This window comes from Barbus barbus (genome assembly GCF_936440315.1).
Source record: "Barbus barbus genome assembly, chromosome: 32".
NCBI lineage: Eukaryota > Metazoa > Chordata > Actinopteri > Cypriniformes > Cyprinidae > Barbus > Barbus barbus.
In genome coordinates, this window is record NC_136760.1 from 4514323 (window position 1) to 4529442 (window position 15120).

The window sequence follows — 15120 nt, forward strand, 5'->3', positions numbered from 1 at the left end:
TCCAAAACTAGCTTGCTGCCTTGTTGTGTATTGTCTATAGGAAGCACAGAGTGACAGAATTAAGAAAAAAACAAACACTCTACTGTACAGAAAAAAACTATATATGTTAAAATACACATTTTAATTTTTCAAATGTTATGCTTTAAAACGATATACAGTGTGAATTGAATGTAATGCTTTAGTGTCACTTCTAGTCAAACGTATGCCATTTAATTTGTAATTACTTATTTTTAATTAAGCTGCAGTTTACTACATTTGAAACACACTAACTTTAAATATCAAATAACACTAAAGTTAAATTTAGAATCAAATACTTTACATGTCCTGTAATATGTTAATCAATACATCCAAATACGTGTACTTTAAAGCACAACTAAATATTATTAAACCAGTGTAAAAAGATTTTTTTTTAGTTTGACATTACCAAGAACACTTTTTAAAAGATAGTCATCAGAGTTGGGTATAACGCGTTACTGTAATTTAATTACTTTTCCTGGTAACGCAGTAAAGTAATGAGTTACATTTTAAATTTATGTAATTTGATTACAGTTACTTATGTCAATAAAATTACGTTACTTAAGTTACAAATGCAGTGTTAAAAAAAAGAAATGAAGTAAAAATCATGTCAGTATGCCCTTTAATGAATCACGGAGAATGCTAGCTAAAATGAGAGTCCTGCGACATTTAGATGCAATGAAAGGTTGTCTATCATATTTTTTAAATGTTGCATTCGACATATTTTAGTCTGCCATTATAGTTTGGGAAAAGTTCAACAAGTGAATGTGTAGCCTACAAGTTAATAACGCTAATGCAGAATGCAGAGAGCACACCCTATTTGCTTTCTTTATTTAAAAAAAAATAATTTATAAAAAAAGTTTTGTTGATATTGGGAGTGAATCAGGTACAAATAATAGGCTTACTTGTGTAATATGGGTTATTAAAGGTTCATATTTTGGTTTTTGGAGTCCCCAACAACAGGTTGACATGCATGAAAGGTCAAAAAACACTTTCGTTGTTTTATAATATGCATTTATTTTTACCTTATTTGCTCAACGATTTGTTCAATGATTCATTTTTCAAACCCCTCCTTTGCGTGACGCTAATTTGTTGGTTATTGGTCCGATTGGTCTCATTTCAATGATTCAGACTCAACTCTTTCTTTTGAGAGACAATAACTTTATACAAGGTGCACCTCCAGATTTAAAACTTGCAGGATGTTTTCATTCCCTTAGAGCTGTGTTACACACTGCATGAAAGGTCATTTTCAAAAATCTATAATAGGGGCACTTTAAGCTAATATATCAAACCTCTTCTACCCTAGCATGGACCATCTTACTGTGATATGAGGCTTGTACCTGAAGTCTTTGCGGTTGTAGAAGTCCCAAGCAGAAGCATGGCAGACCACTTCACGTCCATCTGTTGGCTTTTCCAGCATGGACTTGTCCCAGAACTCTGGAGGCATGGGCAGAAGGCCTATAGAAGTGAAGAACCGGTCCGATTCCTCGAACATGCGCTTGGGGTTCCATCCCTGAAGAACCAAAGAGCACCTCACAATCAGAGACACCATGCAGACAATTTACAGGTATGAGTGCCATTTATGTCCTTCATATGCCATTGTACAAAGCCTTCACCAAACGATATATAATTTACAGCAAACATTTGTTTGCCATGTTTGTATTTCAGTAATTCAGTGAGATTTTGAATGCACACGGAGGCATAAAACGTGTCTATCGCACTTGTTTGCACTCCATGCAAACAAGAAGCTGTTTGTTGCTATTTAGGCTTGGTGCAAACAGTATCTACCACTATTTACACTCAGTGTAAACAGCATCTGCCTTCTTTGGCACCTAATGTATACAGCCACTGCTTTCAGAAAATGGGGCTTTTTCCAAGAAATCAGATTGTCGGAATAGAAATAGATTAAAGAATGTGTTTTTAGTTGTAATCTTACTTGAGCAATCATGGCTGGTGTGGCATCCACTTGTGTGGCATCAGGGTACGGAATGACAAGATCCATGATAGAAGACCACGTTTGGGCCCACATATTTCCTGAGAAAAACCGAGCAGAGAAGAACATCAGCCAACTGAAAGACAGGATGTGAGAGATGTAGTATCTCTGACCAGTGGTACTGGAGGAAACCACTGGGCTTGGAATTCCAAGCCATTTAATCTCGAGCCATGTGGAACCATTGCGTATACACAAACACAAGTACACACAGTTTCCCATACGTGCAAATGTAGCCACTGATATGTACACACACACAGTCACAATTGATGATTTTGAAAGCACATTAACTCCTGTCGATTGCTTTGGAGTTTCCCCAAATAACTACATCAATGTTAACCCTCAAGAAAAAAGAAAAAGTTTTTTTTTGCATAAAAAATTTAGCTCATTTCAGTAAATTCAGCAATGAAAAACATTTCACACAGTGATTTTTTTTTTTTTGTAGCAGAAATCATGTAGATTTTGTCTAGTTGTTCATGTTTAACCACTTCTGTGAAAGAAACTTTGGGTTTAAAGAATTATGTAGGGATGCATGGTTAGAAAATGATTAAAAAATGTTAAAATCAAATAATTTGCTGTATTTGCATTGAGGTGGCAAAGGATGCAGAATTCAAATTTGGCTGAAAATTAGAGTTATCCCCTCCAACCCCCCTCCCCCCAATATTAAAAAAAAAAAACATTTTGTTATCATTTACAAAGTCATGTTGTTCAAAACCTATGATTTTTTTCCTGTAACACCACTCCACCATTCTATTCTATTCTATTCTATTCTATTCTATTCTATTCTATTCTTAGTAGTAGTACACTACTATTAGGTAGTACATTTAATAGTATGTTACTAAACACAATGAAGCCAAAATATACTGGTAATTCATTAGACATATTGATAGGAATATTAATTAGGAATATATAGGCATAATTAGTCAAAATCATATTCTTATGTGACTGGGCGAGGGGGGCGTGTTTCAGCGAAGTCAGCAGCGGGAGAGAGCATTGGGAGACGAGCGGTGAGAAAGTAGGTCAAGTGCAAAATGATGATCACCTGTGTCTGATTGCATTGATTGGCGTGGAGAGACCGGATAAGAAGCCTCCGACAGCGACAGACGGGAGAGAGAGCCGGATGGGAAGGAAACTCGGACTGTGACAAGCTGGTTTTAACTGGGTGAAAATTTGTTCAACTGTCCCACGGAGTGCACGTTCGTGTTGTGTACAGAACGGCAATCTTTATTTTGGTTTTTGTTTTGAGTTATTGTAAATAAAGCCTTCCGAGTCTCCAAAACGCCAACCTTGTCCTCTTCCATCCTCAAACCCCGAACTTGAACTGTATCACAGAGACATATTAAGCCCCTTTTTACAATATGTAATATAAGTCTCTGGTGTCCCCAGAATGTGTCTGTGAAATTTCAGCTCCCCACAGATCATTTATTATATCATTTTTAAAATGCCTATTTTGAGTGGAAGCAGAAATATGCTGTTTTTCATGCCTGCAAATGAGCTCCTGTTCCCTGCCCCCTTTTTCAGAATAGAGCTGTACCATTACAGCTCTTACCTGCTAAAAAACAGTTCTGATTATCATGTTTATCATGCTGAAATCATCATATTCGTTTAAACCTCTGATAAATGGTTTCCTGAGTGCACTCATCTGAAGCACATGGACAGAAAGCGGCTGTCTAGGGGATCGAAATTAGACGCGCGCATTTTTCAGACGCTTGCAGAAAAAGGCTTACCAAAACAAAGTTACTGGGTTTCCTTGGTTGGTAGACACCCTGGAGACCTGATTATATATTTTCATGACATGTCACCTTAAAGGGGTGGACCTTCATGCTTCAATTTTTTATAAATTGTACATTTTTGTATGATTCACATGATGATGAGCTGTTTTCAAACAAGACATTGAACGAAAAATTGGCTAAGATATTTTACAAAGCTTGTAATATTCCTGTTGTAAAAATGGCCTTGATGTTTGAAATGCATTTCATTGCTGAATTTACTGAAATTAGCTAAATTTATCAAAGATTAAAATCACTGTAAATGTCCTGGATATTACGTTGACCACAACATATCAGACTGACAGAAGATGCAGATCAGGCACCAATTTGAAACTTTAATTGATTCCCTCAGCTCTGAGTTTTCCCACATGTACATTAGTACCCCACTATTAGCATGTGTGAAGACACATAAAGTCTTCTAAAATGAAATGGATGAGACTATCGCAATGTAGAAGCTTTTTACAGAATACATTTGAGAGAATTTGTATTTCAGTGCACAAACAATAAATAAATTAATTAATTAATAAAATTGTATTAACTGCTTGATGGATGAATATATCATGTCTCTGTGCAGACGAGATAAAAAATGGCAAGATAAAATAAACAAAATTAAAACATTTAAAATGATATCTCAAGGTTTGTAGTATTGCTGAATAGTCATATGTATGTGTGAATTAAATATTTTTATTAAAGCTACAGAAGTTATTCTGTCAAAAGCAGTGAGTGATTTTTCCCCTTTTCTTTGTTTGACTGACTTTAATGACAGACAGCAGCAAGTTTATAAGGCTGCTATCAGTTTACAGGGGACCTATTATGCAAAATTCACTTTTACATATTTTTTGAACATTATTATGTGTCCGAGGTGTGTATACACAGCCACTCTATTATGTTAAGTAAATACTGCTGTTAAAAGTTCATTTTATATGCATCTCAGTGCTTTACATGTGCATTTCCAACAAAAAAACATGAAATATTATTACTAACTGCACTTGTTAATGCAAAAGAGCAGCAATTAAATGCCTTTATGACATAATGTCTTATGATGACTAATGTCATAATGACTTAATATCTTTTTAAGAAAAACAAATTCCCCACCCAGCGCTACCAAATCAGGTACTGGTGCCATGTTTTGACAAATTGGTGACCTATTCGTACATTTTCATATGATCTGCTTGCTTACTCCCCGGTGATAGTTATGTTTAGAGGTGGATCTTCATGCTTGCTTTTTGTCTAAAATATAAATTGTAAATTTATGATTAATTAACATGAAAACACCAACTTGTAAACTAGATACAGTACATTTTCCAGTGAGATCGTGCTGATTTCGTCACAAAACACAAGTTTGGGATAAAACCTGCTACTAGTAAAATTTCTCTGTTGATTGGTTTTCTGTGTTGATTTTTATTTTAAAAACTGAATCTAATTAAAATTTCATTTCCCATGAAGGGAGCCAATTTTTAAGTTCTGAGTTTAGATAAGTTACATGTATATCATGTCTTTGGTTTACTTACCAAAGCATCTTAAAAAATACTTTTATTACACTATGTATATTTCATTTCTCACCGAGCAGATGAGCTGGAATTGGTCCTTTAAGGTTGATTCGTTCTGGTCCGTATTTCTTGTGCAGTGCCCTGCGCACATAGGCATGAACGTTGAGGTAGAGCGGTTCTAGATCTTTCCACAAGGCCTCCAGATCCTCTTCAAAGGTGGGGGTCTCATACAGAGAACGCCAGAACGCCCCATTATCCGTGTGGCCTGAAATTAGATAAAAAATCAACATTAGAGCTTCACTAAAAGCTCTCAGGAACTATTCTTAATGCGAGTCAGTGTTTGTTGCCACTTGGAATAAGTTTGTAAAATGTGGCCTGAAAATTAAATTCACTGAAATATATTAAATATTTTTTCTCCGGCTGTCAATAGTCATACCAAAAGTGCTTTATTTTCAGGCACTTACCATTGCTCTTTGCAGCTAAGTTGGCAAGCTCCACATATCTCTTGTAGCTGTTGCGGAGCTCTCTGCCCGAGGCATTACGCCAACCCTGCCAGGCAAACAGCAGCTCATCGTAATCCCTGGACACGGCCATGATCTTATTCAGATCTGGAAAACAAAACACAAACACATCAAAAACAGCATAAGGGGTTATAAGTAATCAATTTGGCAGGCTGTGATACGAAAAACAGACTCTGTAAGCATTTTCATTGTTCACTGTTCCACTACGAACAGTTTGCGGTTAGCATAACTAACAAAAGACAGAAAAGGCCACAGTGAGTTTTTGCAGAGTGTATGCATAATTTTTAAAACATCAAAAAAAAATCTTGTTCAACGTGTTCAAAATTTTGAAAGTCTCTTCTGTTCACCAAGGCTGCATTATTTGATCAAAAATAAAACAGTATCATAAAATATTTTTAAAACACTTTTTAAAACAACTGTTTTCCATTTTGATATATTTTAAAGTATCATTTATTCCTGTTTTGCAAAGCTTAAATGTTAGCACCTTTTCCTCTTTGTAAAGTTGGTGAAAACACTGTTGTGGGCTATTTGGAAACACAAAAACTATATTTCTCTCATTCACAACTATAGAACCCAGAAATGTGCAAAAGGTCAATATGATAATTTGCTACTCAATTTTATATTATTATCAGTGTTGAAAGCAGTTGTGCTGCTTAATATATATTTTGTGCAATACTTTTTTTTCTTGGTTAAAAATGTTTTTTTCAAAAGAGCAGCATTTATTTGAAATATATATATTTTGTAACATTTGTATTGTCACTTTTGATCAATTTATGCATTCTTGTTAAATAATAATTTCCCCCAAACTGTTGAACGGTATAGAAAAATAAATAAAAGTGAACTCACCTGGATCTAGAGGCAGACAAGTTGATTGATCCTTGCAGACTGTGGCTACACTGTACAAGGTCTCCATGGATGCTAGCAAATTATTGTACTATGACATGAAAAATATAGGAAAAGTCATAATGTAGTCTGTCACAAAGCCCAAGTTCAGCTCTAACAAAAACACCTGTAACCTGTTGTAAGTTACCACAGTCAAAAATGGCTCTTTTTGATCTTTCAGTATGCAAACTCTGTCTTCTTTCTTTCTTCTATCTTTCTGTCTGTCATCTGTCTGTTTGTCTTACCTCTATAAGATCTTTTTCAGTAAGTGCAGCTCTCTCAAGGTCACTCAGTTTGGTCAGGATTCTCTTCATCGACTCGTCCTGGAAGTCACTGGTGTCGAACTTACGGGCCTCTAGTCCATAGATCTTTGTGTGGTTGGCCATCTCCAAGTTTTTTTGCAGCTAAAGCCAAAAATTGCAGCATAAGACTCTGAGAATGAGTGGTGTTGTAGAATAGAGAGCAGGCCGGGCCTCACCATGATCTCCTTGTTGGCTTCAGTGATGTCAGTGTTGTAGGTCCAGGAGGCCTCAGTGTAAGCGTTCCAGACCTCCTCTGCTGTGCTGTTGTATTCCTCTAAGAACCTCTTGGCCAGCATCTCATCAGTTATTTTACCTGAGGCATTCAAAAAACATGAGAATAAGTTCTGTTCGTGAGAAGGAATTGTAGGCCTAATATATAAGGTAGCAGCATTTTAAAAAATCAAAAACTGAATCAGAAAATTAATCAAGGCTGATAAAGACAAAATATTGTCTAACTTTCACTTGAAAGGAAAAAATAAAATCGTCCCTATGGAAAAACCATGCGCAACCTACACTTTGGCGTAGTTAAAAAAAAAAAAGAGTACTTAAGTTGCACTTTAGAGTACTTATTAAATGCAAGAGTACTTAAAGATGAAAGAGATTTATTGTCAAAATACGTTCCTAGTTAATAAACTAGTTTATTGTTCATTTACTACTATAATGGGTTTATCTCCCTCAAGGAAATTAATATTTGGTTATAGAATGCATGTTATATTGCATGTTTGCAAAGGTTGCTTGAAAATATGCTGCGATTTTTGTAATTCAGCTATGTGATACTAAGGAAATAATTTGCGTTCAAACAATATATTAAGTGCAAACTGAATGTGATGTTGTTGGACGCTTAACTGCATGTTCATTTCAATTCATTTAAAATGTGTGATAGTTAAAATTTACATGAATTGCAGTTAGTTTAACTGAAGAGTTTATATTATCCAACACAACAAACAATTTTACTTGCAATTAATATTAATTAATAATTAATTTTACATTATTACAAAGTGCACTTTTTAAGAACTTTAGTCATGAAAGTATACACTCAATTACACTTAAGTGCCATTTTATTTCATTAATTTCACTTTATAAATACATTTTTAAAAATATACTTTTAAGGTTTCAAGTACACTGCTTTCAGTACAATTAAGCACACTTCTTTTTCACAAGCTTAAAATACCTGGATTTGGCAACTCTGCAGCTGAGAGACACAACATTTCCACCGGGTGCATTTATGTGCAGGTCAGGGGGCATGATTAAATGTGTTATTTGTAACGTGTGATGTTATTTTCTTTATATAATTAACTCAATTATGAAGCTAAACTGGCTGTCCTAATAAAAATAGTTTGCACACGTTCTTACCGATGTCTTCAGGGTAGCCTTCTGGTACTGGTGGCACCCAATTAAAATCAGGCCAGCCCAGCGTCTCTCCCGTTTTCGCGTTCTGTTCCTGCAGCCAGGTAGTAACTGGCTCAAAATAGCTCATCAGGGGACTGGCGTCCATTTTTTCAGTGCCCAGAACCTCTTGTAGCACTTCTGGCCAAGGCTTTGAAGAGCCAGCCATCAAGACTTTCCTTCCAAACAGAATAAAGTAGCACTTAATCTGAATGTACAGACTTTCCGTTCATCATGATGATACAGTGGTTTCATTCAAACCCCCAGCAGTCGCACTTTAAACTCAATACATACTCTAAAAGAGCTCCAGCCTCTCTTGATCTGTAGATATCGCATTTGTGCAGAGGTCCGGTGTGTCCAGCAGCCTGACATAATTTCTGATGGAACTGGAACTGCAGAATGAAGCTCACAAAGTATCTACGAGAGGTTAAATGAGAGAAAATAGTTATCTTCTATGTGTACATCATAAGTTTTGATTATTAATTGCTAACTTAGCATGGGCGGCACATGGTGATAAGCCCACCTGATGTACGGTGTGTTTCCAGGAATGTGATATTTGGCTCCAGCATCAAAATGCTCCTCTGTACGTCTGGTTGGTGGACAGATGCCCTGGTATTTTGTTCTAATAAAAGGAAAAATATTCATATTCAATTCAAGAAAGTACTGTTGATTTACATTTAAATACAAATACCTTATCTCAGTTAACTGAAAAAACCCTCACCAAAATTCAAGGAGATTTAACTTGTATTTACACTACTTTTCAAAGGTTTGGGGTTGGTAAGATTTTTTTTTTTTTTACGTTTTAAAAGAAGTGCCTCATTGTCAGCAAGGCTATATTAATTTAATCAAAAATACAAAAAGAAATCATTATAATATGCTGATTTACAGCTCAAAACATTTATTATTATCACAGTTTAATATTGTTGTGGAATACATGATCTCTCTCTCTCTCTATACTGTATATACAGTATGTATATACACTGAACAAGACAGTTTTATTGTACAAAAGTGTTGCGTTTATAATTTTGTTCAGTGTATATTCCAGGAATCATTAAGAAATAAAGTTAAATAAAACAGCATTTGTTTAAAAAAGATATCTATTGTAACGCTATAAATGTCTTTACTGTCACTTTTGGTCAATTTCATATTTGCTTGCTGAATAAAAGTATTAATTTCTTAAAATAAATACATAAAAATGTTACTGACCCCAAACTTTGGAATGGTAGGGATTGTTATGGAAGCCCGTTTACGCCACTGAATAAAAAAATTAAAAAGGTAATTGCGACTTTTTATCTCACAATTCTGACTTTTTTCTCATAATTGCGCGATAAAAACTCTCAATTCTGACTTTTTTTCCTCAAGATTGCATGATATAAACTCGCAACTCTGAGAACATACCCCCCCCCCCCCCCCCCCCCCCAAAAAATTGACTTTAACTCGCAATTGTGAGTTAATATCACGCAATTCTAAATTCTGAAAAAAAGTCAGAAAAACGTGAGAATTGCGAGTTTTGCGACTTTTAAAAATTCTGACTTTGTCTTGCAATTCTGACATTATAACGAGTTTATATCTTTATATTTTTTTATTATGCAAGTTTATATCTCACAATTCTGTGAAAAAAATGATACTCAATTACTCAAAAAATGACTTTTTTTCACAGAATTGTGAGATAAAAATAACCTATTTTATACACAATAAACTTTTTTTATTATTATTCAGTGGCGGAAACGGGCTTCCATAGATTGTAGAGCAAATAAATAAATAAATAAATAAGTAAATAAAATTGATGTCTCATAAAAAGGTAGGTTACCTAAGCATAACTATCATGACCTGTTTAATATTAAACAGATAAGCCACCAGTTGTGAAAAAGAAGTGCACTTAATTGAATTAAATGTGTCCTTGTAGTGTACTTCAAGTATACAAGTATATAAAGTAGAGGACAGGCATGCTATAATGGCACAAACGATCGATTGCTGACCCCAATGTTCCATTATGAGACCCTGTTTTGTTTTGTTTTTTACCTGAGGTACCACCACTCTGCATTGTAACGTTCAGGCGGTGTTTGTCCACTAAACACACCCCAGCGCCACTGATCAATAAGGTATCCAAAAGGAAGGAAGGCGATCTTTTCCAAAGCCATCTTTAATAGGTAGTTGATGTCGCTCTCTATAGAATTTCAAATACGTCATTATAATATCATTATTTTGGGTTTACATGACGAGTATCATTCTGAATGTCTTTCACCTACCAGCATCATCGGTCAGTTGGTCCAGGAGGTCGATGGTGTGGAGATGCTTGGGTGTGGACACAGACAGAGACAGCACATCCCCTATGGCCTCATGGAAGCCAGGATTGGCTCCACCTCTGAAGCTGACCGGCTGCTCTTTGTACTGGAGGTAATATTCCACATGGCCCATCTCGTGATGCACGATGAAAAGCTGCTCCATAGTCACAGTGGTGCACTGTTTGATTCTGTCAAGGATCACACATTTTGCTATATTACTTAAGAATAGCTTTGATGGTGATTTGTGTAATTCCCTGCCAATCCCTTCCTATATTACATTATAAATTGAAACAAAGCATTCATAGTTTGATGTGGTGCCATCAAATTATTCTGTTTATTTGATTACCCTGACCAATCGGACACTATGAAAGCTAATTTAATATAATAAATAAAATAAATAGTAATAATAACAGAATAAATCATCACTGTGAGTTTTTTATCACACAATTCAATTTTTTGTAGAATTTTATACATGTCAGAATTGTGAATTTGACATGTATAAAATGGGTATTTCATCCTGAAATGCAAGATATAAAGTCGCAATTAGAAAAAAAAACACAAATTGCGAGATGTAAACTTAGAATTAAGAAGAAAAACTCAGAACTGCACAACGTAAACTCGAACAATTGATAACTTGAGAAAACAGAATTGCAAGATGTAAATTTACAATGACGAGTTCATAACAATTGCGAGAAAAAAACTTGCAATTGTAAGTTTAAAAAAATCCAAAATTATCAGATGAAAGTTGCAAAGTCACTTTTTTCCTATTCTATGGTAGAAATCAGCTTTTATAAGACAGAGAACACTGACTATTGATGGAATGAGTTTGGGAAAATCAATATTCTGTGTTTTTTGCAGGACCAAACTAAATTATAATGTTAATTATAAACTTGTTAGGAAAATAAAAAATATAGCACACTTTGCATACTCTCACTAGTTTAATTCATCCATTAACAAAAGTGCATGTAGATGCATCTGTGTAGAAATATTTATTTTTATTCTTAAATAATGTTAGCATTACCTAATGTTACCTAATGAGGCATTATTGAAATTTTCAAACTAACATGAAATAACAATGAGCAATGCATTTGTTACAGTATTTGTTAATCTTAAAATTTGAAAAAAACTGATAAAGAATAAGGATTGCTACTGTGCGACAATATGAGATTGATTAACGTTTGATTGTTAGATTAGAGATGAATATGATTAACATACCTGAAGTCTTTGCGATTGTAGAAGTCCCAGGCAGAGGCATGACAGACCACATCCCTTCCGTCAGTGGGTTTCTCCAGCATGGCCTTGTCCCAAAACTCAGGAGGCATTTCGAGCAAACCCAGAGAGGTGAAGAACTCCTCAGCCACCCGGAACATGTGAGTAGCATTATAACCCTATGGGTACAAATCGCTTGATCAGTCTCTGGAGTGCTGAGGATATCATTCACTCATCAAGATATAGTTCTGTTCGCTTACTTTAGCAACCATGGTGCCTGTCACATCTACATTGGGCTTGCCAGGAAAAGGGATCATCATGTTGTAGATATTGTTCCATGTTTGTGACCACATATTGCCTGAAACAGAAACCAAACACAATGAGAGCATATGATCAAAAATGTTCACAATGTTGAAAAAATGAAAAAGTGGTAACACTAACAGTTTACTTGAAGCCTGTATGTATAATACATGAAATTGCATTATTATATTACAAAGTCAGATTTATGTGATGTAACTTGCAATTACCTGTTGATAACTTGCAATTTTGCCTATATCTCAAATGATGTACTGTGTCTAATATCATGGTGGGAATTTATACCATTTGAACATTATTGGTGAAAATAAAGCTAAATGATATCACTTTACAACGAGGTCTCATTACTTAATATTAGTTCATTCTTTATCTTTTCATAAACAATTGTCTCCAAAGTTAAAATGCATTGCATCACCTGTATATTCCAATCTGAAAATGGTTGTGATTCAATGCATTATATAGATACAGATTATATAATTTAATTTAGGATAGTTTTGTAATGTTTTATAACTGTTATTTATGAGATCATCCCATGCATTATTAGGTGCGTTACACAGCATAATTAATGCATTAATAATCATTTTATAATGCATTATATAGACAGGCTTCAAGTAAAGTGTTAGCAATGTGACAAATGACTTATGCTTCTCTACTGTAAGCTGCTTTGGACAAAAGTGTCTGCTGAATGCACAATTGTACAGTAAATGTAAGCAGTCTGAATCTATTTTCCTGTCTAAGTAGGCGATTTTTGGCCAGAATATATTGAAATGAGGAACAGATTTTATGCTTTATGTCAAAGTCTGGCTTTGTAAGTAGTGTACTATCTGTAATAATAAGCCATCTTCATTCATTCGCAAATCTGTATTTTTCGCAATCTAACGACTTACCCAAGAGGTGGGCGGGGATGGGACCCTTGAGGTTGATGTATTTAGGACCATAGTAGTCGTAGAGCTTTCGGCGAACAAAAGCATGCAGGTTTTGGTAGAGCGGTTCCAGCTGTTTAAACAGATTCTCGAGGTCTTGCTCGAAGGTCGGAGAGTTGTACCAGGAACGCCAGTAAGCACCTGTATCGTTAAAGCCTGGGGAGAACAGATAAGAAGAACAGGGCGTCAAATATTTATTTCTTTATCTTTCTCCCCTCTCCAAGAATTACTCACTCACCGTCCATCCGAGATGCCTTGTTGCTGAGCTCCACAAACTCAGGGTAGAGGGATCTGAGTGGGACCCCTGAGGCGTTGTGCCAGCCTTCCCAGGCATACAGAAGCCTCTTATAGCTTCTTGAGGTAGCCATGATTTCTGTGAGCTCTAAAAACACATAAATAACAAATGAATATTAATTATAGGAATACTCACAGGTAATGTAATGCTACATTTCTCCAAATCTGTTTTGATGAAGAAACAAACTCATTTACCTCTCAGATGACCTGAAGGTGAGTACATTTTCAGGGAATTTTAATTTCTAAGTCAACTATTTTTAATTACTAACTCTGCAGTAAAACAACTTCAAGATTTAGGTTATGCTGAGTCTTGCAAATGAGCCCCAGATGAAGAAAGGGTGTTTGTTTACAACTGTGTTCGCGATTTTTGTGGTCTGTAGAAGCTAAACCAGTGCAGTTTCTCAGGAAGAGCCTTGAACGGAAGCTTTTAGGAATACAGAATAAAACATGTTGATTTTAGCTTTGGATCATATGACCGGATCCATGAAGTGGAGGACAGGAACAGTAGGGTTAATGGACATCAGAATTTAGTGTTTAGTGTATTCATACAGAGTCAGATTTACTGCTGTTTGTTTGTGGCTTTTTTGGTCTATGAGTATTTGGAGATGGGAAAAAACACACATCTGCTGCAGATATAAACAAGTCCACATGTATGAAACACTGTTAGAACAAATATGTGATTTCATCCAAATAACCAGATAGTTTTGGATTTTGAATGCTATCGAGATTAATGATGTTATTAGCATATGCGAAACTGTTGTGACACGGATGTAATGGTGCACTCTTCAGATAAATGCAACCTTTTAAGATAAGCCAAACACTTCAAGTGTAATGTTCTGTTCGTTTTCGGCAAAAATCGTCAACCTAACTGCTAATGTAAGCAAACATTTAGTAAAGTTAATTGTTGATAATAAGGCAAGTGAGGTCAAGTGGTGTGGATTTTACAAGAATTCTTTCAGCAGGTTACAAACTTAGGTCACACTTTATTTTAAGGTCCAATTCTCACTATAAACTAAGACTTGTGCCTCAATAAACTCAATAAAAGTGCCTCAATTGCCTGCTTCTTAATAGTAAAGTAGCTAGTTGTTAAGTTTGGGATGGGGTTGGACTAAGGGATCTAAAATATCGGCATGCATAATGAGGCACTGATATGTACTAATAAGTACATACAATATTAGTAAAAAGTACTGATAAACAGCCAATTGTCAGGATCTTGGACCTGTTTTTGTTGTGTTTTGCTCCCCATGTGTTCTGTGACCCAGTTTCTCCCTCATGTTAATTGTTAATTTGATCCCAGGTGTGTCTCCTTAGGTCCCTCGTTATCCTGTGTTTATAAGCCCCAGTCCTTTCAGTTAGTTTTGTCGGTCGTTGAATTGTCTTCCCTGTCCGTGATGTGTTTCCTGTGCCTCCCATGCTCCTAGTTGGATTAAAGATTCTCGTGTTTGTGAATTCCTCGTCTCCTGGTCTCCGTGTTTCCGTGCTCCCGGGCAGAGTTGTGACAGAACGACCGACCAAAAACAGATACCTCTACTTTTACCTTCCGTTTTGTTTTCCGTCTTACCCAGTGTTTTTCTTTCCGTTGTGACCCATGGATCCCTATGTCTGGCCCGAATTCCTCCTCCTCCTGCTGGAGCAGGGGGACCGATCTCTCGAGGACCATACAAGACTGTTCCTCATGTTAGCTAACGCCACCAGCTACCCGGACGACGTGCTCTGCTCTTTCTATTATGGAAGCCTGA

At 35.8% G+C, this 15120-nt stretch overlaps 1 protein-coding gene across 1 annotated transcript in view; it reads right to left on the reverse strand.

Moving 5' to 3' along the window:
* The window catches only part of LOC306852139 (angiotensin-converting enzyme-like), a 40745-nt gene that overhangs the window by 4306 nt on the left and 21319 nt on the right, over window positions 1-15120 (reverse strand). The window contains exons 4-19 of the mRNA XM_079388800.1: window positions 13326-13469; window positions 13052-13243; window positions 12110-12207; window positions 11856-12028; window positions 10605-10828; window positions 10378-10522; window positions 8879-8977; window positions 8650-8772; window positions 8323-8534; window positions 7146-7282; window positions 6913-7071; window positions 6632-6719; window positions 5729-5872; window positions 5338-5529; window positions 1952-2049; window positions 1356-1528 (exon numbers count right to left, since the gene is read on the reverse strand). Of these exons, the coding sequence (XP_079244926.1) occupies window positions 1356-1528; window positions 1952-2049; window positions 5338-5529; window positions 5729-5872; window positions 6632-6719; window positions 6913-7071; window positions 7146-7282; window positions 8323-8534; window positions 8650-8772; window positions 8879-8977; window positions 10378-10522; window positions 10605-10828; window positions 11856-12028; window positions 12110-12207; window positions 13052-13243; window positions 13326-13469 (2401 nt within the window). The remainder of the gene's footprint in view (window positions 1-1355; window positions 1529-1951; window positions 2050-5337; window positions 5530-5728; window positions 5873-6631; window positions 6720-6912; window positions 7072-7145; window positions 7283-8322; window positions 8535-8649; window positions 8773-8878; window positions 8978-10377; window positions 10523-10604; window positions 10829-11855; window positions 12029-12109; window positions 12208-13051; window positions 13244-13325; window positions 13470-15120) is intronic.